General features: G+C 39.0%; 1 protein-coding gene across 1 annotated transcript in view; it reads right to left on the bottom strand.

Moving 5' to 3' along the window:
• Positions 1-1,317: 1,317 nt before the first annotated feature.
• Positions 1,318-27,882, bottom strand: part of LOC136886766 (chymotrypsin-like protease CTRL-1) — a 41,341-nt gene continuing 14,776 nt past the window's right edge. Inside the window, exons 4-9 of the mRNA XM_068230952.1 lie at positions 22,801-22,878; positions 16,871-17,035; positions 12,547-12,656; positions 10,518-10,679; positions 7,861-8,017; positions 1,318-4,762 (exon numbers count right to left, since the gene is read on the bottom strand). Of these exons, the coding sequence (XP_068087053.1) occupies positions 4,554-4,762; positions 7,861-8,017; positions 10,518-10,679; positions 12,547-12,656; positions 16,871-17,035; positions 22,801-22,878 (881 nt within the window). The 3' untranslated portion in view covers positions 1,318-4,553. The remainder of the gene's footprint in view (positions 4,763-7,860; positions 8,018-10,517; positions 10,680-12,546; positions 12,657-16,870; positions 17,036-22,800; positions 22,879-27,882) is intronic.

Here is a 27,882-nt window from a genome sequence, read left to right as displayed (position 1 = left end):
GCCTTTTCCCATCTTTACACACAGTTGTTCCTAGGCATTCCCTTGCTGTTTCTACTACAGCATCCCTGTATGCCACCCATTCACTTTCTATATCCTGAACCTGCTTACTGTCTACTGTTCAAAACTTCTCACTAATCATATCCATGTACTTCTGTCTAATTTCCTCGTCCTGGAGATTTTCTACCCTTATTCGTTTGCAGGCAGAGTTCACTTTCTCTACCGTAGGCTTAGATATACTTAGTTCACTATAGATCAGATAGTGGTCTGTATCATCAAAAAATCCCCGGAAAACTCGTACATTCCTAACAGATTTCCTAAATTCGAAGTCGGTTATGATATAGTCTATTATGGATCTGGTACCCCTAGCCTCCCATTGTGTAGCAGTGAATAGCCTTATGCTTGAAGAATGTATTCGTGACCGCTAAACCCATACTAGCACAGAAGTCCAGCAAACGCTTCTCATTCCCATTAGCTTCCATATCTTCCCCACATTTACCAATCACCCTTTCGTATCCTTCAGTTCTATTCCCAAGTCTCGCATTGAAATCACCCATTAGCACTTTTCTATCCTTGCTGTTGACCCTGACCACGATGTCACTCAATGCTTCATAAAACTTGTCAACTTCATCCTCATCTGCACCCTCACATGGTGAATTCACGGAGACAATTCTAGTCCTTATTCCTCCAACTGACAAATCTACCCACATCATTCACTCATTTACGTGCCTAACAGAAACTATGTTGCGTGCAATTTTAAATCAAGCTGCTCGTCTATACAGGTAGGGACGGCAACTCCCAGATCAACTCAGGAACGCTTGGCTGGTGTAGGAGCGACGACATAGTTCGGCATCAACCACAGCAGTTTTGATGTGTCATTTAGTTTCAAGTTTGGATGTGTTGTTCGGACTTCATCAATGTCTTAAAATAAGATTGTAAATCTTGGCATATCAGAGTTTAATTTATTATTGGTTATATGTGTGCATATGTCTTCCAATTGTAGCGTGGCTGAAGATGACCCAATATATATGGGGTCGAAACTAGTCCCAGTTTTATAAGACAATATACAAACTTATGGTATTGAATAGGTGGGCCCTTCTCTACCCTTTGATAGTGATAAGTTGTCAATATGGACCATAATGAAACTTATAACTTATGATTTGTCAGACCTCTTCCATTTTTCGTCTGATTATTGTTAAGAGACCATGAAAAAAAAACTCACTCTTATTTCGTTTTTGTTAGATAAGAATGATCTGAAGACAAACTTGGGCAATAGGAAGATGAGGATTGGTAGAATAAATTATTTTCAACATTTCTTAGAATATTTCATTTCTTTATAAACAAATATTTACACTATATACAATGAAAAATATTTTTCCAAATTTACAAGTGGGCAATGAGGAAAAAAAGAACAAGCTGTACATTTCACTTAAACTAATGCAAATAAATCTGCCAAATGACTTGAGGATCCGTCAGCTAATAAGGAATTACATACTGTCATTACAATATGTACTGCTGTACCATGCTTCATTTCTTAGGTATATGAATTTTGTTGCTGATATAAGATGCCTGAGACTAGGAGCAAGGAATGTAAAAAAATGTACACTTGTTCCAATGTGGAAAGCCTTTTTGAAGGAGAAATAGAGCGTGTCTAAGAACTAACATGCTTCTGAGAAAAGAAACAAAAATATACTCTCAGAGAACTATACAGTGAGTGAATATGCTGAAAGCCCCGCACACAGAACTTCCCATGAAGGATTCTTACCTGACATGCCAATGTATCGTTACATAAAATATGCGACTGACTTCCTTGTTGAAAGGAAAAGAAACTTACAGTACAATGATGTTAATCCGAATATCCAGTCTCCTCTTCCCCCTCATAATCATTTCCCCTTTTCCAGCTGACACTGGGTAGAGGCAAATATTCCCTCTCCATTTCGTCTTTTCTCTCCACCATTCCTCATCAAACACTGTGTTCCAGTCCAGCTTCCTGTTCTTCATAGAGTCCATCCATCTTAATCTTGGTCTCCCTCGTCCTCTCTTTCCTGTCATCTGTCTTTCCAGTGTTTGTCTTCATAGTCTTTCTTCTTTCATCTGTTCTGTTCCAGTTTGTCATTTAGGTTTTGCATATTTAGCCCGTTTTCTTTGTCTTAATTTCTCACTCTTATCCCTGCTTGTCTTTTGTACCATACTCCTCAGGAGTATTCTAGTCTCATCTCCTTGAATCATTGTCCAGGTTTCTGGCCATCAGATGATATAGATGTTGATTCCCATAGGGAACCTGAAATATTTGTCCCGAATGACAGTAAATATATCAGGTTGCCTATGGGAATCAACATCTGAATCATAGTATCCTCCTTATTCCATACATTAGGGTACAATGCAAATTTAAAAAACTTAAAATTCACATTTTTCACATCTATACATGTTTCGATCCTAATTGGATCATCTTCAGTAGATTGCTAAAAATTGACATGTACATATAGTTAAAAACATATAAAATTGAAGCAAAAATGATGATGTGACATTTTTATGTCATCCCTAATTGACTTCCAGATTCTTATACCCTTATCACCGTTCCCTAGACCACCCAGTTTCCTTGCATGTATTATCCGCACACTTTATGTTGGTGCATTTACACCCTAGTGCTGAATCGGTCGACCTCGGCGATCTTCGAGATTCGTACTGGCAACCTTTGAAACACAAACTATGAATCGCTTAAGCATCGTTGTGCGACATCTGGCGTACACTTTACGTACTAGTACTGTTGTTGTTTACACAACAAAGCCAAAGTATAGAATTCATGCTAGGAACAAGATTCGCATCGACAAATGTTTTATAATGTTATATAATGTGTATGTGACATAGTTGTTGGCTTAAGATGATAACAGTTTAAAAACTTCGTATCGATCGATCATATTCTCAATTCAATTCAGATTTCATTTTCCTTCGGTTGGCAGCACTATCGATACCGGGACACCTCCCTCCTTACTCCTCAACCCCGTATACAAATGCACCAACATAAAGTGTGCGGACTATACCTCCCTATAACCCTTCTGAACAAATTTCCTAACTTATATATACCACTGCAGTTTTGTCAGTTAATTTATAACTGTTAGATTCTTCAGTCTGCCAAAACTAATTTTGAGTAGTACATTTATAAACTGCCCGAGAAAGAAAACATATGGTAACAGAATTATACTTGTGATCTGGTGAGAAGATGAAGAGGAGGGTACAGCAACAGAATAGAAGGACTGAACAATGGGGATTGAGGATCAATGTGGAGAAAAGCAAGGCAATGGTGATGAGGAGAGGAAGTGAAGAAGGAAAAGGAGCTATCAAAATTGGAACAAGGAACTGAAAATAGTAGAACACTTCAAATAAGTGGGAAGTGAACTGACAGAAGACTGGATATGGAAATTAGTAGGACGCAACTGGAGAGTGCCTTTTACCACCAGGTATGGAGATTAATATACAATAAAGATGTATCAATTAAGGCTAAATTAGTAATGTACTTAACTATAATGACATCAGGCAGGCATCAATTTTGGAAATGAGACAAAGTCTCTCATAGTGCATTGGCACCGCCGGTGGCTCCAAGTAGCCTATGCAGTGGCCTCCATGGTATGCACTAGCCATGCTTATTGGTGGGTGTGCTATTTACCAACTGATGAGCCCAACTTAGCACACTGGGGCGAAATGCTGGCAACCAGGAATGAGTTAGCGGGAAAATTTATAATGTCCAATAACAAATTTAAGGAGGATACTGTTTAATAATAAATCATAGTTATAGTGATTTAAAGATTATTAAGAACGAGCTTGTCAGGGATGAGAAGAAATGGATGCAGAAGGACTAGGACTGATGAGGAGAGAGCCTGTCGATTTGAAGATGTGGAGATTGTCCTTGACTCCTGCTCTCTTCCCACACTTACCTCCCATGTGTTTGTCCTATTACTTGTGTTCCTTTGTTATTCCCTTTTATTTTTTCTCTCTGAGGTGAAGATGAAATATGTTGACTGGATCACGAATGAAGATGTACTGAATTGATTGCAAAAGCCTAGGCAGGCATTTCTAGTAAGTGGAGGTATTTATCTCTCCTGGTGCACTGTCGCTATAAAGAAGGCTTGCAGTGGTGTCTTAACAGTGTCTGGTGAGCCCCCTGCCACAATGAGGCAAAACGCTGGATTTTTAAGAAACCTGAACACTATCAATTTTAATTAACTGATATTTTCAATCAGTATATTCAAATTATGGTTCCCTCCAGAAAACCTAATTTTTAACCCTGACAATGATTAAAATAAGATTATACAAGTTACATTTTGAATCCTTCAGGATTTCTTAGTCATAGAATCGTTGGCTTAACACAGTGCCGTATATCCTTCCTGTAGTACGAAAGTTTTCTTCCAATTATCACAAAGTTTTTGGATTGATTCTATCCGTACATTTTCTCCTCTTTCACAGCCTGACCTATTATTCTAGTACTTCATCCAAAGCTCACTGGTCGCAAGATCAACCATCTAACTTCAAAGGCAACACTTGATATAGGCAAATCTTATTCACTTGATGTGTTGTGAGATCCACCTGAGATGCTTAGTAACGTCTGTGAAGACGGTGTAATGTTCGGAGTTACAAATCCTCTTAGTTCCGTTCACTTTGGACACACTGAGACTGACCAGGCCACGAAGGAACCACACCTGAGTTCCATTGTCTGCACTTCTTGGCTGGACCATGGCACCACCACTGTCTCCATTACATGGGCTTGTTCCTGAAACAGATTTAGATTGGTTTTCATTATTGTATTCCAGATATATCTATACATATCGTCCCCACTCTGGCAAACTAGCAAAAGTGACAAACTAGGGAATCTGTACTTCTGAAGTTTTGGTGTAGATTTTATTGGTTATATATTGTCTACCTTCTGACAAACTCTCACATCTGCAACTCGTTCTGTATGCCTAACACATAAAACCAATCATTAAATATAAAAATTGATTTGACATGAGTAATCACAACTTCTTTCAGCTCCTCTAACCTTTTGACAATTTGCAAATTTGCTAGTTTGCCAGAGTAGGGACGATATTATAAACTGAAGTCCTTGGTAGGCATGTTTCTGTGGGCTAATCTCAATAACCACCAAACTAATTTTAAATCTTATAGAGTCTACCACTTTGAATTTTTTTTTTTTTAGTTGCTTTACGTCGCACCGACACAGATAGGTCTTATGGCGACAATGGGACAGGAAAGGGCTAGGAGCGTGAAGGAAGCAGCCGTGGCCTTAATTAAGGTACAGCCCCAGCATTTGCCTGGTGTGAAAATGGGAAACCACGGAAAACCATTTTCAGGGCTGCCGACAGTGGGGTTCGAACCTACTATCTCCCGAATACTGGATACTGTGATATATTAACAATTTGTTGGTTATTTTGATCCACCTATTCAATACAAATTACAATACAATTACAAATTACAATACAATTTGTATTGAAAAGGTGGATCAAAATAACCAACAAATTGTTAATATATCATAGCATAGTTCAATACGGGCCTAAAAATAAGATTAGTTACATGTAATACTGGATACTGGCCGCACCTAAGTGACTGCAGCTATGGAGCTCGGTCCACCTTGAATTTAAAACTGCTCCCATGCAAAGCAGAGGCAAATCACTAATGAAGGAAAAAAAAATTGCCATTTTGTTTTATTTGAATTGTACTCCGTAAATTATGCTATGGTGATAATTGCGTGACAGGAAGTGCAAATGATCCAGAAAGAAGTGAGGAAATCCCCTCCTTTAAGGAAATCAAAGAGGAATTTGGAATGGGAATCACAATCCAAGAAGAGGAAATAAAAACCCTGAGATTTGCTGATATTGTTATCTGGAGAAAATGCTGAATTGTATGGACAGCAGGGGCGTATTCTCCTTGAATGCAAGCCATTCATTGCATGCGTTACGATAACACAAAAAACTGTCTGATGTACGATTTTAGGTTGTTTCAAGTCAAATATTAACGTTTTCATCTCTCAGAAGTTCAAAAGGTCCGCGCAACTGTACTAGTTCCGTTGCTTGACTACGTGTGGTGCTGGTGTAGTCTAGCTGTCTATTCCACTCTAGACAGAAAGAGACAGCAAATGGAGGAGTTAAGGATGTAAGGCATTCAATCTTAAAATTGCATTCGGTGGCAGACGTAGTTCTGAAACCTCCGAATGAAGTCGCTGCAATTGAAACTTGGTCAGAATTTGTCACCCCATACCCGTGCTACCCTCTGCCATCTGTTAGCAACTTGGAGAAAGTCGGCATGTATACGTTAAAAGTGAACGGGACCCACAGATTACCCCCCAGCGAGAACCCAACGTGACAAAACTGACCAATGCCACTGGGGTGACTTACCTCCAGTGCTTGAGTTGTGGCTAACTAGTGAGTTAATTCCTTGTGTGTTTTGCTCATTAGTGAGTTCATTCTGTGTGTGCTGTTCCTGTGCTATTCATCGTTTTCGGTGTTTTATTATATTTTGTGCACATGTGGTATTAACGATGGACGAGTCTAAAACGGATATAATCGTAAATCAGTTTGAAAAGCCATTTACTGGCCGTTCGCTTGATGAAAAGATTCAAATAGTTAAAACCGGAAGACCTCTACCTTCCCTTGTGAATTTAAAAACAGAAAACAAGAATTGTGTACGCACGTTCAATCCAGAAACTTACAGTAAAGCTGTTTGGCTCGAATTCACCTACATGTAATTAGTGCAAGTAGAATTGAAATTTACTTAATAGATTGTATTAACTGCATGGTTACTAGTTGCATGCCTCAGTGGAGATTCCAGGATACGCAACTGATGGACAGAGTCTCGGGGTAGGAGTGCAAGATGAAAATTAATAAGTCCAAAACAAAAAGTAATGGAGCACATTCGGACAAAATTAGGTGATGCAGGAAATATTAGAATAGGAAATCAAGTCTTAAAGGAAGTAGAAGAATATTGTTACTTGGGTAGTAGAATAACCAACAATGGTAAAGTACGGAGGACATAAAAGGCAGACTAGCACAAGCAAGGAAGGCCTTTCTTAAGAAAAGAAATCTGGTCACTTTGAACATTGATATAGGAATTAGAAAGATGTTTTTGAAGATTGCATGGAGCGTGGCATTGTATGGAAGTGAAACAGCTCCAAAAGAAAGAGAATAGAAGCTTTTGAAATGTGGTGTTGCAGAAGAATGCTGAAGGTGAGATGGGTAGATCGAATCACGAATGAAGAGATACTGAAGTGAATTGGTGAGAGGAGATTGATTTGGCAAAATTTGGCCAGAAAAAGAGATTAGAATGATAGGACACATCTTAAGACAGGAGATCAGAGATCACGGGTCCCTTATACCAATATACTCCAGAGGTATCCCTGAACAACCTCCGAAAGTTTGTTGGTGGAGTTCGGCTTCACCCTCTAGATGACCATAGCACTCAATTGGTTAATTAACCCCAAAAAATATTACATGAATTTATTTCTCTCTTGCATAGATAATTTGTTTTGTAATTCTCCAAATTGGATAACTGGCAAGTACATTAAGTTACCAGTAATAAAATATTCCATCCCTAGAATATAGTTTTTGCCAAGCAAGTTGGCCGTGCGGTTAGAGGCGTGCAGCTGTAAGCTTGCATTCGGGAGATAGTGGGTTCAAACCCCACTGTTGGCAGCCCTGAAGTTCGTTTTCTGTGATTTCCCATTTCGACACTGGGCAAATGCTGGGGCCGTACCTTACTCATGGCCAGGGCCGCTTCCCTCCCACTCCTATCCCATCGTCGCCATAAGACCTATCTGTGTCGGTGCAACGTAAAGCAACTTGTAAAAATATATATATATTTTCTAGATCTCATCCATACCATTTCTGTTTCCAGCACAAAAAGTCTTGTTGTTGGAGAAGTAGCCAAAGAACTCGGGGTAACTTCGCAAGCACACTTCTTGTGGAACAATGGGCATTATGGCCATCCGAAGATCTTCTGTTTGTGCGCCTTGTTCATCCATCCCCCATCCTGCAACCTATAACAGAATTTTAGACAAATATTAATGTACCTATATTCCGGTAATATACACAGTCTCTTGTATAAACCCAGACCAAATGCATGGTGTTTGTACTCGCCCTATGGGAGCTGCCTCAGCCCAACTTACGTTGTGCGCGGCCGCCTTGCTTTAAGCGAGTATACAATCTTACCTGAAATCTTACCTTAATAAAAGATTATGGAAGTGTGATCTTTCATAATGAGGAACTTCATAAACACCATTAGGATTTTCTGGACACCAATAGCAAGATTTATGACTGTTTCAACTTTTCAATTCTTGCAAAGTGCAAAGTCTTTCTGTTCCACCATGATCTAGGTTGTATTTTTCCATTTCTTCCCAAAGTGAAAAGTCTTTGCGAATGAGTGATCTGATCAAGTTTATTCCATGGGCAAACTGTATAGGCCTAATGCTTTATTTTTCGCAGCGAACTTGACAGTATAACTGTGGTACCGTTACTATTAAAGTTTTTATCATGGGAAAGAAAGATTATTACAAGAAGCTGGCTGTGCTGGAAGTTGTCAAGGAGAAACAGGACATCCATTTTTGGCAACTTTAAAAATAACCTCTCAAATGATGACACGCATCAATATTAACGAGAGTACCGCCAACACATCCACACACAGACAGAAATTCATTAAAAATCCCGTTGCTATATTAAGTGGATTAGCAGAACAACGTACTATGTTAGAAAATATTACATCCCATAATTGATTTTGATGTCCCATGCATTGCTGCTACACCGTGCAGCTGGGCACCATTTACTAACCAATGTAAGCATATAAGAATTTGTTCCTTTTCAGAAAGAGATTGACTTCCTTTTGTTGCATGTTTCAATCATTTCAAGAATATAGTCAGTCTGTATTGGGGTAATATCAAATCACTTTGCAAAATTCCGTCGAAGTGAGGTTATGAAAATTAATCCTGTTTTTGTATGTTCACTTGTTGGATTTTTCATCCCTGTCCTCACTTGAAGCTAACAAAAGCTCTTGTCGTAACGTGTTTATATTACTAAACCAAATTCTACGCTGAGAAACTCGTGTACATACTTGTTAACTAACAGATGAAAAGGGAATCATCTCTTTGCAAGATTTCTGAAAACTTTTCACTTCATTTCTTTGCATTTCTGTACCAATAGAGGAAAAGTGAAAAGATTCCTAACTTTTCACTTTGCAAACTAAATCTGAAAAGTGATGGTGGAACAAAATCTGAACTGAAAAATGCAAAGTGAAAAGTTGCAAAGTTTGTTCGTGGAACAGGCCCCAGGCCTCATCTGAATATAAGACAAGCTGTGGGTCAAATAAACAATCATTCAGTGATGCAAGATAATCACTCTTGTAGCTGGATCAGCAGGTTTTAAAACAATGGGCGCATGTAAATCTGTACGGTTTGATGTGTAACAGCTTTGTAGCTCTGTGTGCAGTAAAAACCTAAACCCCTATTTGTTATGCTAATTTTGTGAGTGATTTATTTGGTGACTGTTCAAGATTCGCACCAATGTCATCTAGCTTTTCCTCTGTTAAAACTGTTTGTGTGCGCGCATGTTTTTTATCGAGCACTGAGCCAGCAGTTTCAAATTTATTTACATTTACACAAATCTGTACTCATGAAGGTGGAACTTCACCAGTAATTTGCTGAACAAATGCATCACATACCCGTCGAACCGACTCTTACTTAAAATATGAAAATACGGAGTTGCAATGGTAACTGTCTCACCATGTTAACAGCTGAGATTCAGACTGGCTATTGATGCTAGGTCGGACACGTGCATGCTCCTTGCAAGGTCAAGAACTACGCGCGTTCTTCTCCTACATTTAAATCTAAGAATTTCATTTTTGTCCGTATTGAACTGAGAATGGAAGATAGGAAACTTAAAAGGGTCCACCTTTTCAATACAAATAAATGTTATAGTTTATTTACAACATATATTTACACTTGGAACTAGTTTCGACGCTGTTTGGCGTCATCTTCAGCCAAAATGTGGGAAATAGGCTAGCATGTAGACATTTTATATTACAAGGTGTTACATTAGTGTGATTAAATGAGAGAACATGAAGACGTGAAGTACAATGTCAGTTTCAAAGGACCCTTCATGACCACTTTGAAACTGACATTGTACTTTGCGTCTTCATGTTCTCTCATTTAATCACACTAATGTAACACCTTGTAATATAAAATGTCTACATGCTAGCCTATTTCCCACATTTTGGCTGAAGATGACGCCAAACAGCGTCGAAACTAGTTCCAAGTGTAAATATATGTTGTAAATAAACTATAACATTTATTTGTATTGAAAAGGTGGACCCTTTTAAGTTTCCTAACTTCTCTTCTCCTACAGCTGCTTAGGTCTGGGAGAGTAAAAATGCTGCTGGATGGTCTGGGCTTATAAGAGAAACCCTATACAAGGAATGAACAAGTATACTGTTGAGAAACTTTTCTTGGATATAAAGTGAGAGTGAAAATATACATTTACAAAACTTACATATCCTCTTGGCTCCTCAAAGCTCCTGACATCAATGCCAGACTCCAAGCAGACTGGAGTTACATATTCTGTGAGGGTGACTGGACTGGCTAGCCTAAGGACAGCCAAGTCAGAGTAGAAAGTTGTGCTGTTGAATGATGGATGTACATATATCTTATCTACCTGTGAACAAGAACCAATTAAAATATATGAGCCTGTTGAACATATCACACCTTGGGAAGAAGAGGACCACAAGTGCAAAAATTATACCTCTGAGATAATTGCAATGTAAGATTTAAAAATGTGTAGTGAATTCAGTTTTTAATTTCTTTATATATTTATCATATTTATATGCTATATATTTTTATATTCCTATTTTGCTATTATCTCAGGGGTATAATTTTTGCTTCAGTAACAAGAAACAGATTCTGACAAGCAGGAACATTAACATTAAAATTAGGAAAGAATTTGCCAAAATGTTTGTTTGGAGTGTTTTGTTGTATGGTCTTAGCAAAACAGGATATAAAACGCCTGGAAGCAATGGAAATGTGGATATGGAGGAGAATGCTGAAATTTAGTTGGACAGAGAAAAAGTCAAACAATAGAGTCCTTAAGGAAATAGATGAAACAAGGGAACTGGTCAACACTGTCGAAAAGAGGAAAACCAAATTCTTTGACCACACACTTCGACATAACACATTCCTTTAAAGATAAAAATTTCATGATGTTCCATATTGAACTGTATCACAATTAAATTAACAAATAATGTAGTTCAACCTATTCAATACAAGTAAATAAGAAATGTAGTGTTACATTCATATTTAATTATAAGTGGAAGCGGTACAGGTTTCGACCCAAATCTGGGTCATTATCAGCCGAATAAAAATGCAAAAACAATGGATAGGTAAATAAGAAATTAAAGGATGAGTCTTTCACAAAAACAGTTGAAGAAGCAATATAAGATAATGGGGATTAGCACTGCGCGATTTTAAATTGTAAAATCTAGAAGTGTCAAAAACATATCAGATGTAAGGCCTTTCAGGCGTCTGCTCTATTAACCAGCGTTTCGTCTTAGGTCTGACACTAGACTCATCAGAGTGGGACGTGTCAGACCCCACCCACTGACGTTAGGGTGTATGCAGGTGAACTTATCAGAAGCCCTTATAAGAGGCACAGTCTGATAACTGCATACGGGAGATAAATCTCCACAATGGAATTATTGCCCGCCTAGCAATTCTGAATGGAAAATTCTAAATTCCCATGGAGGGAATTAGATATTTTTCACCAATAGAGCATGTCAAAAATGTCAAAATGTTATGTTTTTGACATTTTTGACCAATAGAGCATGTCAAGAATGTCAAAATGTTATGTTTTTGACATTTTGACATGCTCTATGGTGAAAAATATCTAATTCCCTCCATGGGAATTTAGAATTTTCCAAATCTAGAAGTAGAAGGTCAGTCACTTATATAAAGTAAGGCGCAATCTTCTGAATAGTAGCACAACACATGCAAAGTTCGGCACTGTCTCAAAATGTTTACGAGAAGAGGTGAACAGTTAAGTGAGCCAGCCTGCATATACTATCAGGCACGAAGTCACAACACAATTTAATAAATATATAAATATAAGGACATTTTCGCAATCCGAAACAATTACAGGCTGGATCATTAAGCTATTCATCGAGTTCCGTCGGCATTTGAAAGCACAGTGCCGGACAGTGAGTCTGTTGCGCTTATCTTCAGGAACTCATTTTGCTTCAATCAAGCGACTCGTCTTCGACTTCTACACAATTTTGGGACTTCATATTTATTATATAAAAGTGTGGCTTTGTCTGCTCTTTTTTGAACTTTTTAAATTTGATGACATATCTTGTGGTTACAATATAAATTGTTGTAAAAATAAGATTTTTAATTTAGTATTAAAAACAATGCATTGATTTTCAGAATTCCAGCAACACGTGAATTGTAGTGTTTTAACAGCCTCAATATTGTCAGCATCGTGAGCAATATTCTACTCTTATTAGCTTTCATAACTGTAGGATTACAATTACCTTGGCTTCCTGTGCACCATCGTCTTCTTTACGGAGATGATATTTTCCAAGGTGTACAGTGAACTTGGAATGATCCTCAGCCACCTCAGAGTTAGTAACACAGTGTGCCACTGAAACAACAACATAGTATTATTGCTAACTTTTTGTTTTCTTATTTTACAACATTTGTGATATTGGAGGCTTTTTTTTCACTCAATTAATTTGTAACGATTAGGTTATATCCTTTTCAGGTATAATTCTGTTAACACATGTTTTCTTGTTTTCAGGTAGTTTCTAAATGAATTTATTTATAAATCAGTTTTGACAGAGTAAAAACTGAACAGTTATATTTTTTAAATGTAAAAAATAAACACCCCTTTAAAAACTAATATTACCGAGCGAGTTGGCCATGCGGTTAGGGGCTGTAATCTTGCATCCAGAAGATAGTGGGTTCGAACCCCACTGTCGGCAGCCCTGAAGATGGTTTTTCATCATTTCCCATTTTCACACCAGGCTGTACCTTAATTAAGGCCATGGCCACGTACTTCCCACTCCTAGGCCTCTCCTCTCCCATCGTGTGATGCAAAAAAAAAAAAAAAAAACCACCCCTAATATTTCAAGTCTGTAAGCAACAAGACCTATCGCATATGCAATCTTAATCTTCTCCTGTGTCTTTATTTCTTTATCTTTACTCATTCCGGTCTAGGCCTGAATATCCCTAACAAACGTTCAGGTCTGAGCATTTTTAAGGGTTTAAAAATATATATACAGTATTTACCTATAGGAGAGAGATATTTGCATGAATCTTTTTTCTTTCTGCTTGTTTCAGCATCTAGTAAGGAAAAATGTTGTTGTTTCATGTCAGCTAGCAATTGAGATATTAAAATTGTTCATATATTTTACCCAGAGCTTTTTTCTGCGTACCTTGCTTCGTGTGACTGTGATCAACTTCACTTCACTTCCTGTTCACTTAATTTTGTAGCTTTGTGTGCTGCGGTTGTGTCTATTGTAAATTCTATACATTAATTTGTTTGTTTCCTATGGTCTTCATCAAAAGCAATGAACTCGAAAATCACTCAGTTCTTTTCTTCTGCTCCGGCAGGTAAGAAATTGGACATTTCTGAGACAGAATCGAGTGAATGCAGTGTGTTGAATATAAGTTTGTGGGAAAATGCTGCGATCAAATGTGTGGCTACCAAATATGCGGTCATGAATGAAATTCTTCCTGAGTGTTGGACTCCACAGCAAAGAGCTGATCTTTGCAAAAAATTTACTGGTTAATCGTGAAAGTAAAAAGCTCACAATATGTCAAGAAGTAATCAATTTGGACCCAGACAGAATCAATACTGTTTGGGATGGATCGAGTGAGCACTGATTAACTTTCTTCCAGAAAAAAAAAGCACTGCGAATAAAAAAACCCTGACGGGCTACTAAGTACTGATCATGTAAAATGTGCATTCCAATTAAAAAACAACAATGAAAACAATATAAAAATAATAATTGTTCAATAAGAAAATGGGAGCTCTTATGAACGTTTATGTATAAATATTTATGTGACAATAGTGGCTCGGAAGGTGATGTTAGCGAAGATTCTCAGAGTGAAGACTATATTGAAGGTATGTATGTGGGGCATATTATATTGTTTTACACTTTATTTTTTGTTGGCTGGTTTTGACACTGCCACAATCCTTCCAGAACTGGTTCCCTTGTCCAACCTTCCACCCAGTTGTAAACTGTTTTCTGTGACGGCGCATGTTCTCCACAGACTGCCACCAAGCGCCGAAGAATTTCTGCCTTCTTTCCATAGGAACCAAGTCGTATAGCGCTGTCCCTGACGGTTGCTTTCCATGTTGTCTGCTCCTACGCTGACAGTGTTGTTATGAAATAGCTATGACGGGTGCATTCGTTGGCCCCTGTGTGTGTGCTGCTACCAAATGGTGGAACAAGACACTAGTTACACGTCACCACCTTCAAAAGTGAAATGTGAACCATACCTGGACGTACAAAAATTAAGTGTAAAACAATATAGTACGCCCTTCGTAATTATAATTTTAAAGTTAAAAACTTCATGATTGTTCCGTATTGAATAGAGAAAATAAGATGTACAATATTATAGGGAAGGATCCACCTTTCAATACTCCATAGTAAAAAGTAGTTTGAACATTAACTGAATTGCCACAATGTGATACAATGTTAATATTTTGCCTATGTTTAATATGTTAGTTATTGTTAAGATCTTCGCTAATTGGCTGATGATGACACTCTAAATGTGTTGAAACCGGTCCCATTAAACAGGTTGTAACTACTTTTTACTACGGAGTATTGAAAGGTGGATCCTTCCCTATAATATTGTACATCTTATTATAATTTTATGCAGAAATGGAAATATTATTGACATCTGAATATGAATTCAAAACCTCTTACATATCATTATGATTGGAATTCGTTTTATAGCCTACCACATGTTCCCGCGTGTTTCATATTTGCATGAATACGTAAGAATATCTACATATTAGAAAAGTTTTTTGCTTTTTCTAGATATGAAAGATTACAATTACATAAAATATCGAAAATATCACTTTCTTCAAGCACTTGTTTATGCGGGAAGCCATATTTTAGAGCACAAAGAGTTACAACATCTACTAATGCACACTCGTCGATAATATCGTCAATTTTCTGACTATAGACAGATAATACTTCCGTCTGTTGAAATACTCTTGTAACTAATATATGAAGAAACACAACGTAGCCACCAGAATGTGTGCATAACTCGTTCACGACTTTTAGTGAATTAGTACAATTTACAAACTTTAACAGTGAAGACAACAAAAGCTTGTGCAAGAAGTGAGTCATTTTGTGTAAATAATGTTTTTATATTATATCCTTTGCCTTTCTCAAAATGTCCCTAGAAGGCATTGGGTTTTTCCATTTATTTTTTTTCAATTTCTGATTTTTAAGTTTTGTAATCCACCACATGATTTTATGGCTGTTGATGTCTCAAACAGAGATGAAACATGTCCCTATTTATATTTAGTATGTTGTTTAATTAAATAGTTCACTTGTAAAGTGATGTGTATTGATTGGGTGGACCAAACCTAACATTGTTTCTTAGGTTTTTTTAGTGAATTGTCAATCCTTATTACAGGCTATGCTCGCAGAAAGAGTTAACTACCCTAGCAGAAATGACCAACAAGGATAGCTCATCTTTTAAGGGCTGACATATGATGTCGGTTCCCACCAATGTGTCTTATGCATTCAAAATAATTTAATTGAGCATTACACTATTATATAATGCTGTGGATTTCAAGTAGATTTTTTCTTAATTCCCTCGGTCGTACCCCCTACGGTGGGGCAGAGGGGCAGTAGAATACATCCAGAGTACTCCCTGCCTATTATAAAAGTTGACCAAAAGTGTTCCCAAGTACTCTTTCCACCTAATTGCTAGGTCTTCTTGCTCATACACAAACATCTGCCAAAAAGCCATTACATCTAATTCTTCTTTTGTCACCAAAGAATGTCTTCACTCCATTGTAGGCCAGTTCTAGTTCTATGGCATGTTTTCTTTTTAAGTTGCACCGACACAGATAGGTCTTCTAACAACGATGGAACAGGAAAGGGCTAGGAGAGGGAAGGAATCAACTGTGACCTTGATTAACATGTGAAAATGGGAAACTACAGAAAACCATCTTCAGGGCTGCTGACAGTAGGGTTCGAAGCCACTACCTCCTGAATGTAAGCTGTGACTCAAATCACACAGCCACTTTTAATGATGCTATTGACTTCTTTCAATCTTTCCTCTATGAAGAGTTCTTTGGCCTGTTTTGCCTTCCTGTTTACCTTGTTCTTTACTATCCTACATTCCATTCCCTCTTCTTCTTTCTCGCAAGTTTTTAGTTTCTTTCTTTTCCTGATCGTAACAATAACTTCATATCTTATCCAATCTTTTCTATTTTGCTTTATTTTCCAGCTGTGTCTTTGACTGTTATTGTGTATGTCTACTCCTTAATCCTGTTTCCTGATAAGGGTCAGGGATGAGGTGAAATGAAATTACATGACGCGTTTTTATGGTCGGATGCGCTTCCTGTCACCCACCTCAGTTGAAGAGCTAAGGATGAAATGAATGATGGTGAATGAAATTGGGTAAGGAAGTGGTCTATGAGTAGGAACAGTCCCAGCATTTGCCTGGAAGTTAAAACAGAGAACCACAGCAAACCACCTTCAGGACAGCCGACATAATCACTGGGAAAGGAATGATACATGTTTAATGTAGTGAACCTAGAGTCTCTGTCCTTATGTTCAAAGCCAGCCACTCTGTCTTGTCATATAAAGTGTGAAATGACCTCACCTGTTAAAACTGCTGATTGGGTGATGAGAGCCCCTGCGCACAAATACAAACCATTTTTGTAGATGGCTGCGTGCCAGGGCCATTGTCCTCGACTTGTAGCCGTGCTATGTAGGATCAGAGGTTTGGCTGTCGGTATAAGGCCACAGCGGCTGTTATCACTGAAAGCTACAAACCAGAAGAGAAACTAAATTTGACAATCAATTGAGTGTGTTAATTAATAAGTTTATTTGGTTACTTTTTCTATTGTGTGCTTCTAGACACTTTTTTTTTGTTACACGTCATGAATCTCATTTTTTTGTCTGCAGTGAATGTCTTGTATATACAGTATAAATAAAAAATTATGTTAAACATCCACTTTTCACCACAAAAAATAATCCTTTGATTATTTTATTTCTATATTCTCGTGAATATTGTTTTTTTTTTTTTTTGCTATTTTGCTTTACGTCGCACTGACACAGATATGTCTTATGGCGACGATGGGATAGGAAAGGCCTAGGAAGTGGAAGGAAGCGGCCGTGGCCTTAATTAAGGTACAGCCCCGGCATTTGCCTGGTGTGAAAATGGGAAACCACGGAAAACCATCTTCAGGGCTGCCGACAGTGGGGCTCGAACCCACTATCTCCCGATTACTGGATACTGGCCGCACTTAAGCGACTGCAGCTATCGAGCTCGGTCGTGAATATTGTGGGACATGTTTCGTCCAATGTGGACGTCATCAGCTGTATTCACTTTCTACAGATTAAAATTAACATAAAGAACAGATCCTAAAAAAAACTACACAATTAACAAACACATAATTAAAATATATTATCCTTGTCAAGGTAAATGGATAAAAGTATAACGAGTCTCGTAATTTGATATTTTTCTTCAGTGGTGTAGCATCTCTTGTTTTTTTTTTTTTTTTAACAACAAGCTGCTAATAAAATTACACTTATACACGTTGCTTCGTATTCTTCATACTGGTCTTGAAACTTGAAATATCTTCTTTTTAAACAACTTGAATTTAGAACTTATGTAAAAACTGTTAAAAATGAGAGAATCTATCAACGGTCTACCTGCTGTGAAGCGAAGGGATTTCTTATGTTTTCATTAAACAAAATGGACCATATATTTCCTGAAAGAGGTTAAAAATTCTCTGCTCTACTGTAATGTCCAAAGTACCATGCTTCCTACCCACAGCTCACTCACTTACTGCTACCTGCTGTACTGACATTTGTTCTCCGTCTGGTTCCGTCCTGTCAGAGACAAGCTATGCACGCAATGCCAGCCCCCGCTGCAACCACTAATGTCATCACTAGTCACCTTACAGTACAAGAGAAACCCAGAGCTTCCTGATTCCAGAGATTTCTCGCACCTTATACTCAAGCGAAGCATCTCGAAATGCCAGCCTCCCTATATACAGGTGTCATAAACATTTTTGCATGTTAATAAACAAAATAGCGTGTACATTAACTTTTTGAGCATGTTGACAAACAAAATTTCTTTAACTTTTGTGAATGAAACTTTTCATTAACATTTCATGTTTTCGTTAACATTTCGGTTCGCACATGCGCAAGGACGCAATTAGAGCATGCAGATTCGTAGCGTGGAATGTGATGATTTCTTATTTCTTCTAAAAATTGACTCTCAAATCGCAAGCAAAATTTCTAATATACAGTACCTTTAATTTTTGTATGATATTCTTTTAGCTGTGTACTAATGTAGTTTCATTTCCAGCTTCGCTCCTCGCTGAATAACCTAACCTCCCATAATCGCTTGTACCGTATATCATCAAAATAATACTATCCTAACTAGGTAGGTTAAATGAAGATTTTCTTTATTTTGTACGTTTACCAATTCCTTCGTAGTGTATACAGCTTCAACCACCTCAGACTCAGTAACTGAATTGCTTGTTTTAATACTCTAGACAAATAGGTATATAAGTGAATTGTTATCAGTTGCTAGGAATCTTTTAAGTTATAGGATATCTATAAAATAAATAAAAAATAGCCTGTCATTAGTGGAGCTGACTTTCCGATAATCTGTATCATTACTTGCAAATTTGAGATCCAATTACTGTCAACAAGAACTGAAAGTCATGTAGGGGCATTCTCAAGAGAATTTTGAAAGCCTGCTGCATCATGAATTAAAAGTTCTGATATAAGTGTTCTTTCCAGTTCAAAAATAATAAAGGTGTTCTTTAATCCACCTGTTCAATACTTTATTTCCATTTTTCAATACGGACGAAAAATGAGGTTTATAACATGTAATAAGTGTTCTTTCCAAACTTAATTCTACTTGCCTTTCCAGTATTTTTCTTTGCCACACTTTGCATCTGTGCTTTTCTCTGATTGTACTCACTAAAATAATGAAAGCTGCAGCTGTAAGTATTTTCTTCTTCCTGACCCTATCAGCTATGTTGATGTGGACACAATGTTGAAGAAATACAGTATGTTAACAAAAGTTTATCAACATGTGGAGAAATGTTTTCATTAACATTGTTTATTAACTTTGGTGCGGACTAATCATGAGACAGACCGGACAAGACTGCGACGGTTTAGTTGGGGCTGAGTTCCACTAGCAACTGAGACAAGAGTGCTGTGAGCAGTCAGTTCAGTCTGAGAGCGAGTGCTGTCGAAGTGTGCTGCTGCGGACAGTGAAAGTTCGAGTGTGTGTGTCAGTCTCTGTACTGAGCGAGTTGACTGTGTGTTTTCAGTCACGCAGCTGTGAGCTTGCATTCAGGGGATAGTGGGTTCGAATCCCACTGTCAGCAGCCCTCAACTTAGTTTCCCATTTTCACACCAGGCAAATACCTTAATTAAGTCCACGACCACTACCTTCCCTTTGATGTGTTGGTGCGACGTTAAACAAGTAGCAAAAATGTTCTGTCCGTGAAACTGAGTGTTCATTCTGTCTGAGGAGCTGAGCCTCTTGGTCTAGCTGCTGTGAAGTGAATGTTGTGTCTGGTACAGCATGGAAGATTTTGGTGTGGGATCAGCAAGGGACTGTTGGGAGTGGGGACTGTGCGATTGTGAGTGTGCAAGCTATGAAGTGGGTGGCTATGATATGACAGTGAGAATAACTGTGGAACTGATTTAGACTATAAGTGAAAGAATATGTACTGTGACTGTTTTAGCTTGTACCAGGTGTATGCATAAGGTTTTGCCAGTTTTTGAGGTAAAGAAAACCTATAACTTTCAAGGGAAATTCATTTTTTGTTTATTCAATATATTGGCCATCGGCTTCTACACACTTCGCCCATCTTTCAGGTAAGTTATGAATACCACGCCAGAAAAACTGCTTGCCTTTTGAGGCAAACCATTCGTCAAGCCATTTTTTAACTTCCTCAAAATTGCTGAAGCGCTGTTCTGCAAGTCCCATTGATGTGAAGATGGCACCAGGTCTGGGGAAGTACGGCGGATGTCCCATTTACATGGGGGCATCTAAGGTAAAAGATACAGTAGTCGGCACCAATGCGTAAAACCACAGGGCATTTTAACAGTGTCCAGCAGCGGTGGTTTGATATGAATCATTGATGCTACTCTATTAGAAAATATAAGTTTGTAATTTTCCAAAATTTTCTAATAGAGTAGCATCAATGATTCATGTCAGACCACCACTGCTGGACACTGTTAAAATGCCCTGTGATTTTACGCATAGGTGCCAACTACTGTATCTTTTACCTTAGATGCTCCCATGTAAATATGTAATATAATCCTTTTTAACTCCATATTATTAATGAACATTGTTTTTCTCATTGAAATTTTAGTAACATTTTCCTAACATTTCTGATAGTGTAACATAAATATTTTGTACGGACCACTGCTGATGGTGCCAGTCACTTATCTTTCCCTTAAACTGCCCCCATGTAAATATGTTAAGTAACCTTTGTAAGACATACCCTAATACACTGACTGACAGAGCAAATGCAACACCAAGAAGGAGTGGTCAGTACTTTATGCCAATTGCAGGGTAGACTGACGTCACTGAGGTATGCTCATGATGTGAAATGCGCCGCTGTGCTGCGCACGTAGCGAACGATAAATGGGACACGGCGTTGGCGAATGGCCCACTTCGTACCGTGATTTCTCAGCCGACAGTCATTGTAGAACGTGTTGTCGTGTGCCACAGGACACGTGCATAGCTAAGAATGCCAGGCCGCCGTCAACGGAGGCATTTCCAGCAGACAGACAACTTTACGAGGGGTATGGTGATCGGGCTGAGAAGGGCAGGTTGGTCGCTTCGTCAAATCGCAGCCGATACCCATAGGGATGTGTCCACGGTGCAGCGCCTGTGGCGAAGATGGTTGGCGCAGGGACATGTGGCACGTGCGAGGGGTCCAGGCGCAGCCCGAGTGACGTCAGCACGCGAGGATCGGCGCATCCGCCGCCAAGCGGTGGCAGCCCCGCACGCCACGTCAACCGCCATTCTTCAGCATGTGCAAGACACCCTGGCTGTTCCAATATCGACCAGAACAATTTCCCGTCGATTGGTTGAAGGAGGCCTGCACTCCCGGCGTCCGCTCAGAAGACTACCATTGACTCCACAGCATAGACGTGCACGCCTGGCATGGTGCCGGGCTAGAGCAACTTGGATGAGGGAATGGCGGAACGTTGTGTTCTCCGATGAGTCACGCTTCTGTTCTGTCAGTGATAGTCACCGCAGACGAGTGTGGCGTCGGCGTGGAGAAAGGTCAAATCCGGCAGTAACTGTGGAGCGCCCTACCGCTAGACAACGCGGCATCATGGTTTGGGGCGCTATTGCGTATGATTCCACGTCACCTCTAGTGCGTATTCAAGGCACGTTAAATGCCCACCGCTACGTGCAGCATGTGCTGCGGCCGGTGGCACTCCCGTACCTTCAGGGGCTGCCCAATGCTCTGTTTCAGCAGGATAATGCCCGCCCACACACTGCTCGCATCTCCCAACAGGCTCTACGAGGTGTACAGATGCTTCCGTGGCCAGCGTACTCTCCGGATCTCTCACCAATCGAACACGTGTGGGATCTCATTGGACGCCGTTTGCAAACTCTGCCCCAGCCTCGTACGGACGACCAACTGTGGCAAATGGTTGACAGAGAATGGAGAACCATCCCTCAGGACACCATCCGCACTCTTATTGACTCTGTACCTCGACGTGTTTCTGCGTGCATCGCCGCTCGCGGTGGTCCTACATCCTACTGAGTCGATGCCGTGCGCATTGTGTAACCTGCATATCGGTTTGAAATAAACATCAATTATTCATCCGTGCCGTCTCTGTTTTTCCCCAACTTTCATCCCTTTCGAACCACTCCTCCTTGGTGTTGCATTGTCACTGTCAGTCAGTGTATTTTGATGCTGTTATCCTTCACAACTGTTAATTTACAGCCAACGGCTGACATGTTGGTATCCATATTATCACTGACTATCCCTACTGTAATATGTCAATATTATTTCTTAGTAATTACAATTTAATTACAAATCAGATACCTGATTTATGCCTTGAGGTAGTACTGTAACTGATGATGACTTCAATGAAAGGCAAAACATGTCTCATATGGAAATAAAGACAAATTACTAATTGTTTAAAATTTTAATGTATTGAATAGTTGATATTACAAACAATTAGCATCGTACACATCTCTTAGTGAAACCAAAAACAACTCATGCATACACCTTGTAAGTGTAAGAGTCAGTGTGACTAAGCAGTGAGAACATAGAGAGAGAGAGAGAGAGAGCACAAACTAGAGCGAATGTGTGCCCATGTATTAGTGCAAGTGATTATTAGTGTTAGTTAATAAATCGTATTTAAACACTGCCAGTTGTGTGTTAATTTATCCACCCACCAACACATTCCAATACAATCTAATTAATACTGAACCTACAAACGAACCACCATTAATATACCACAACTTCTGGGCACAGATTTGTAGCATTTTATCACTTGAAAGTTGATTTGTAAGGGAAAACTTACCATCACCAAATATAATTGATGGATCATCTTCTTGAAGGATGTGATCCATCACTATCTCTGTCACAACACGGCCTGATACTAGAACATACGATACACACTTTTATGAGTTTCACTTAGATGGTTCGTAATCCTATTGACATAACATATTCATTCATTTGGGTAACCAAAACAGTAAGATGCTGAATTACACAGTTCTGCAGTAAAATAGATATGTACAATAAGAGTAGCACAATGCAAACTTTAAAAATATAAATGAAAAGAGGAATGAAGAAAAAAAGCAGTGAATAACAAAAGTAGTGGAAGGCAATTAATAACTAACATCATAAATGTAGGAAAACAACAATTAACAATGAAAGTAATGGCTAATGAGAATGAGGAAAATTATAATAATAATGTTATTTGCTTTACGCCCCACTAACTACTTTTACGGTCTTCGGAGACACCGAGGTGCCAGAATTTAGTCCCGCAGGAGTTCTTCTACGTGCCAGTAAATCTACCGACATGAGGCTGTCATATCTGAGCACCTTCAAATACCACTGAACTGAGCCAGGATCGAACCTGCCAAGTTGGGGTTAGAAGGCCAGCGCCTTAACCGTCTGAACCACTCAGCCCGGCAGGAAAATTATAGGTTGAAAGTAAAATGATGAGCTAGGTACAGTAAGATAAATACTGATATGACAGATAAGTACAGTAAAAGTAGATAAATATTACATTATATACACTAGAGTCCACGTCAGGTCAGGAGTGATCCTGCTACCGTATGCGACAGTAGATGGTACTACCTGCGACTGTCTGGCCGAGGGTTGGGCGGCCGATACCAAACCCGACAAACTAGGGGAAGACCAAAGCTACGGGTGGAGGAGTTTTCTCCTAGAAGGTTTGATGAGACCCTTGTGTAGGAAATGACACATAAATTCATCAGCTGCTGCCTTGCAGTGAGGTAGGGGACTGCCAAAGGCTAAGGGAGAATACCCCTGACAGGAAATCCCCAGCAGTGTTAGGCTTAGCAAGTCAACTGAAAGGTTATATCAATTGCTTTCAACTACAAAACGAGCCTCGGATCGCAAAACAAATACCGGATAGACACATCTTCTCAAGCATCTGCAACGTATGGTGACCGTAAGGCTGATGTTCAAGTACGATGTTCGGAGAAGAAGCCCAAAAGAAAGAGTCCAAAACACAGAATTGGAACATTAAATATCCTGACCCTGACTGGCAGAAGCGAGGAGCTGATAGATATGATGGAAAGGAGGAACCTCTGTATTCTTGGCCTGAGTGAGGCAAATAGGAAGGGAAGAGGAACAAAAAAGCTAAGATAAGGATACACACTACATTGGAATGGAAACAAAACAGAAGCCAAAAATGGTGTAGGTTTTATATTAAGAGAGGACATTGATGTCATCAGTGAGGTAATATATGTTAATGAAAGAATTATTAAGTTGAACATCTCTTTTAACAAGAGTGTGCTGACAGTAGTCCAGGTGTTTGCCCCACAGACTGGCTGTAACGAAGAGGAAAAAGAACAATTCCGAACTGATTTAGAAGAAGCTATAGAAAGAGAGGAAAATATCATAATAATGGGAGATCTAAATGCTCAAGTTGGATCAGACAGGCGTGGATATGAAAATGTACTAGGTCCACATGGTTATGGAGACAGGAACCCAGAAGGAGAAAGTCTTCTAGATCTATGTGTAAGGAATGGCTTGAGAATAAACAACAGTTGGTTTCAGAAGCAGCTAAGTCATAAACTAACAAGATACAGTTGGAATGGAGATACTAAAACTCTGATAGATTATTTTATATCAGACAATGAAGCAGGAAAGACCATATGTGATGTCAGAGTTATACCAAGTGAAAGCCTGGACAGTGACCACAAACTTCTCCTCGCAACAATAAAGCACATTGAAATTTATAGACCTCAGAAACACAGGAAACCAAAAATCAAGACATGGGAGCTAAAGAAGACAGAGAAACAAGTTGAATACATAAAAAAAGTGACCAATAAATTACCATCAGATGCATTACAAGAAGGCAACATCGAGTCGACTAGATTCAAAGAGAAAGCATTGTCGGAGCTGTAGTAGAAGTTTGTGGTAAAACTAATAGCAAAATGAAGGCAAAAGAAACTCCATGGTGGAACAATCGGGTGAAGATTGCTGCGAAAGTGAAAAATAAAACCAGGAAAGCCAGAGACAAAGAAATGCAAAAAGGAAGCCAAAGGAATGAATCTAGAGTAAATGAACTGCAGCAGAAATACAGAGATCAGAAGCTACGAGTAAAGAAAATTGTGGCCGAAGAAAAACAGAAAGCTTGGACTGATTTCACAGATAAACTAGAGCAAGACAGCAAAGCTAATTCTAAACTACTTTACCGAACAATACAAAATATAAGAAGAGACAATGAATACATAACAGCAATAGAGGAACCAGATGGTAACATAGTTAGGGAAGAGACAGAAATAACGAAGATCATGAAATCCTATTTTGATAATTTATACAACTGTACTGGGAAAGACTCCAATGATGTAACCACGCAGGTCAGTTTAAGCTGCAATGATGAGCCTGACCAAGAGAGCCCGCCAACATGGAAGTCAGGTTGTGAGTTTCACAAATAGGAAAAGTCCTCTCAGTTTTAATTACTGCATTGATGGGGTGAAAGTTCCTTTTGGGGATCATTGTAAGTATCTAGGTGTTAATATAAGGAAAGATCTTCATTGGGGTAATCACATAAATGGGATTGTAAATAAAGGGTACCGATCTCTGCACATGGTTATGAGGGTGTTTAGGGGTTGTAGTAAGGATGTAAAGGAGAGTGCATATAAGTCTCTGGTAAGACCCCAACTAGAGTATGGTTCCAGTGTATGGGACCCTCACCAGGATTACCTGATTCAAGAACTGGAAAAAATCCAAAGAAAAACAGCTCGATTTGTTCTGATTGATTTCCGACAAAAGAGTAGCGTTGCAAAAATGTTGCAATGTTTGGGTTGGGAAGAATTGAGAGAAAGAAGAAGAGCTGCTCGACTAAGTGGTATGTTCCGAGCTGTCAGCGGAGAGATGGCGTGGAATGACATTGGTAGACGAATAAGTTTGAATGGCGTTTATAAAAGTAGGAAAGATCACAATATGAAGATAAAGTTGGAATTCAAGAGGACAAACTGGGGCAAATATTCATTTATAGGAAGGGGAGTTAGGGATTGGAATAACTTACCAAGGGAGATGTTCAATACATTTCCAATTTCTTTAAAATCATTTCGGAAAAGGCTAGGAAAACAACAGATAGGGAATCTGCCACCTGGGCAACTGCCCTAAATGCAGATCAGTATTGATTGATTGATTGATTAATTGATTGAGGAAGTAGAGACTGCCCTTAATAGTATGCCCAAAGAAAGTTCAACAGGATTTGATGAAGTCAGTGCAGATATGATCAAAGCAACTGGTGCAATAGGAATACAGTGGATTCATAGAGTAATTAATGCAATATGGAAGGATAGGAAAGTCCCAGATGATTGGAAAAAGGGAATAATAATACCTCACTTCAAAAAAGGAAGCCAGAAGAAATGTAGCAATTATAGAGGGATCACTTTATTGTCTCATGGTTTGAAAATATTTGAAAAAATACTTGAAAAAAGGCTAAGGAAAATAATAGAACCACAACTGCAGGAAGAACAATATGGATTCAGAGAACACCGACCAACTACTGATCTCATATTTGCACTTAGAATACTGTTAGAAAAGCATTGGGAGAAGGGCAAAGACTTAATACTAGTGTTTTTGGATCTCGAAAAAGCATTTGATAGTGTTCCATGCTTAAGAAAGAAAAATGTACCCAAAGGGCTTATCCAGAAAGTTAAAATGCTTTACGAAGACTGCTACAGTTGCGTACAGATAGGAAACGGTAATTCTGATTGGTTCCAAACCACTAAAGGAGTGCAACAAGGCAGTACCCTTTCACCCTTACTTTTTATCACTGTCATGGATGAAGTCATGAAAGAAATTAAGCAGAAGAACAATATGGACATCAATGCATTTGCATTTGCAGATGATGTAGTAATTTGGGGAAATACAGAGAAGGAAGGAAGGAAGTCCAAGAGAGGCTGAACACCTGGAATGAACATTTGAAAGCACACGGATTAACAATAAATAAATCGAAAACTGTTACTATGTCTGTCAACAGGCAGAAGAAGAAAGAAAAAATAATGCTGGAAGGTACACAGCTGGAAACAGTAGACCAATATAAATATCTTGGGTGCACCATTTCAAGTGATAACAGAATACAGCATGAGATTAACAACCGCATTCAAAAATCAGCTCAGTTTTAACATCAAGTTCGGAACCTCCTGTGGAACGAACAAGTTCCCTTAAGATCAAAGCAGATTCTATTCCAATCGTACTTCACCCCATAATAACATATGGCCTAGAAACCTGCACAACAACCCAACATGTGGATAGCAAACTACAAGCCGCAGATATGAAGTTCCTACAAACTATGGTACAGCAGACAAAAAGGGACAGGGTAAGGAATGAAAGAATAAGGGAGGAAGCTGGTGTGTACCCATCCCTGAATGAAAAAGTGACAACGGCCCGTTTGAAATGGTTTGGCCATGTCAAACGAATGGACGATGGAAGGACAGCAAAACAATGGCTACACACAGTCGTGGCCGGAAAGCGGCCGGTAGGAAGACCTAGGAAGAGATGGCTGGACCAAGTGAAAGAGGACATAGGAACAAGAGGAGTCAGCTGGGATGTCATCTTGAGAGAAGACATCTGTACTGGGAAAGACTCCAATGATGTAACCACGCAAGTCAGTTTAAGCTGCAATGATGAGCTCCACTTCTGTCCACAGACAGAAGTGGAGAGAGCTCGTAAACCACACCTGGGCAACTGGAGTGGAAAACTGATGATGATGATGACAATAGAGTGGACAGCAATGAGAAGGCAAAAAGGGAAAAGGAAGATGAAGGAAAGGAGCTAGGTTAAGGCAGTTTCGGTGAAAGGAGGCATATAAATTCAAGGCAGCGTAATGGAATACCTATGATGTATGATGGGAAAGACAAGAAAAGCCAGATTGAGAAACAAAGATGTT

The sequence above is a fragment of the Anabrus simplex genome, chromosome X, assembly GCF_040414725.1.
Source record: "Anabrus simplex isolate iqAnaSimp1 chromosome X, ASM4041472v1, whole genome shotgun sequence".
Classification (NCBI taxonomy): domain Eukaryota; kingdom Metazoa; phylum Arthropoda; class Insecta; order Orthoptera; family Tettigoniidae; genus Anabrus; species Anabrus simplex.
Note: the sequence above shows the minus strand (reverse complement) of the source record. Positions and strands in the feature narration are given on the sequence as shown.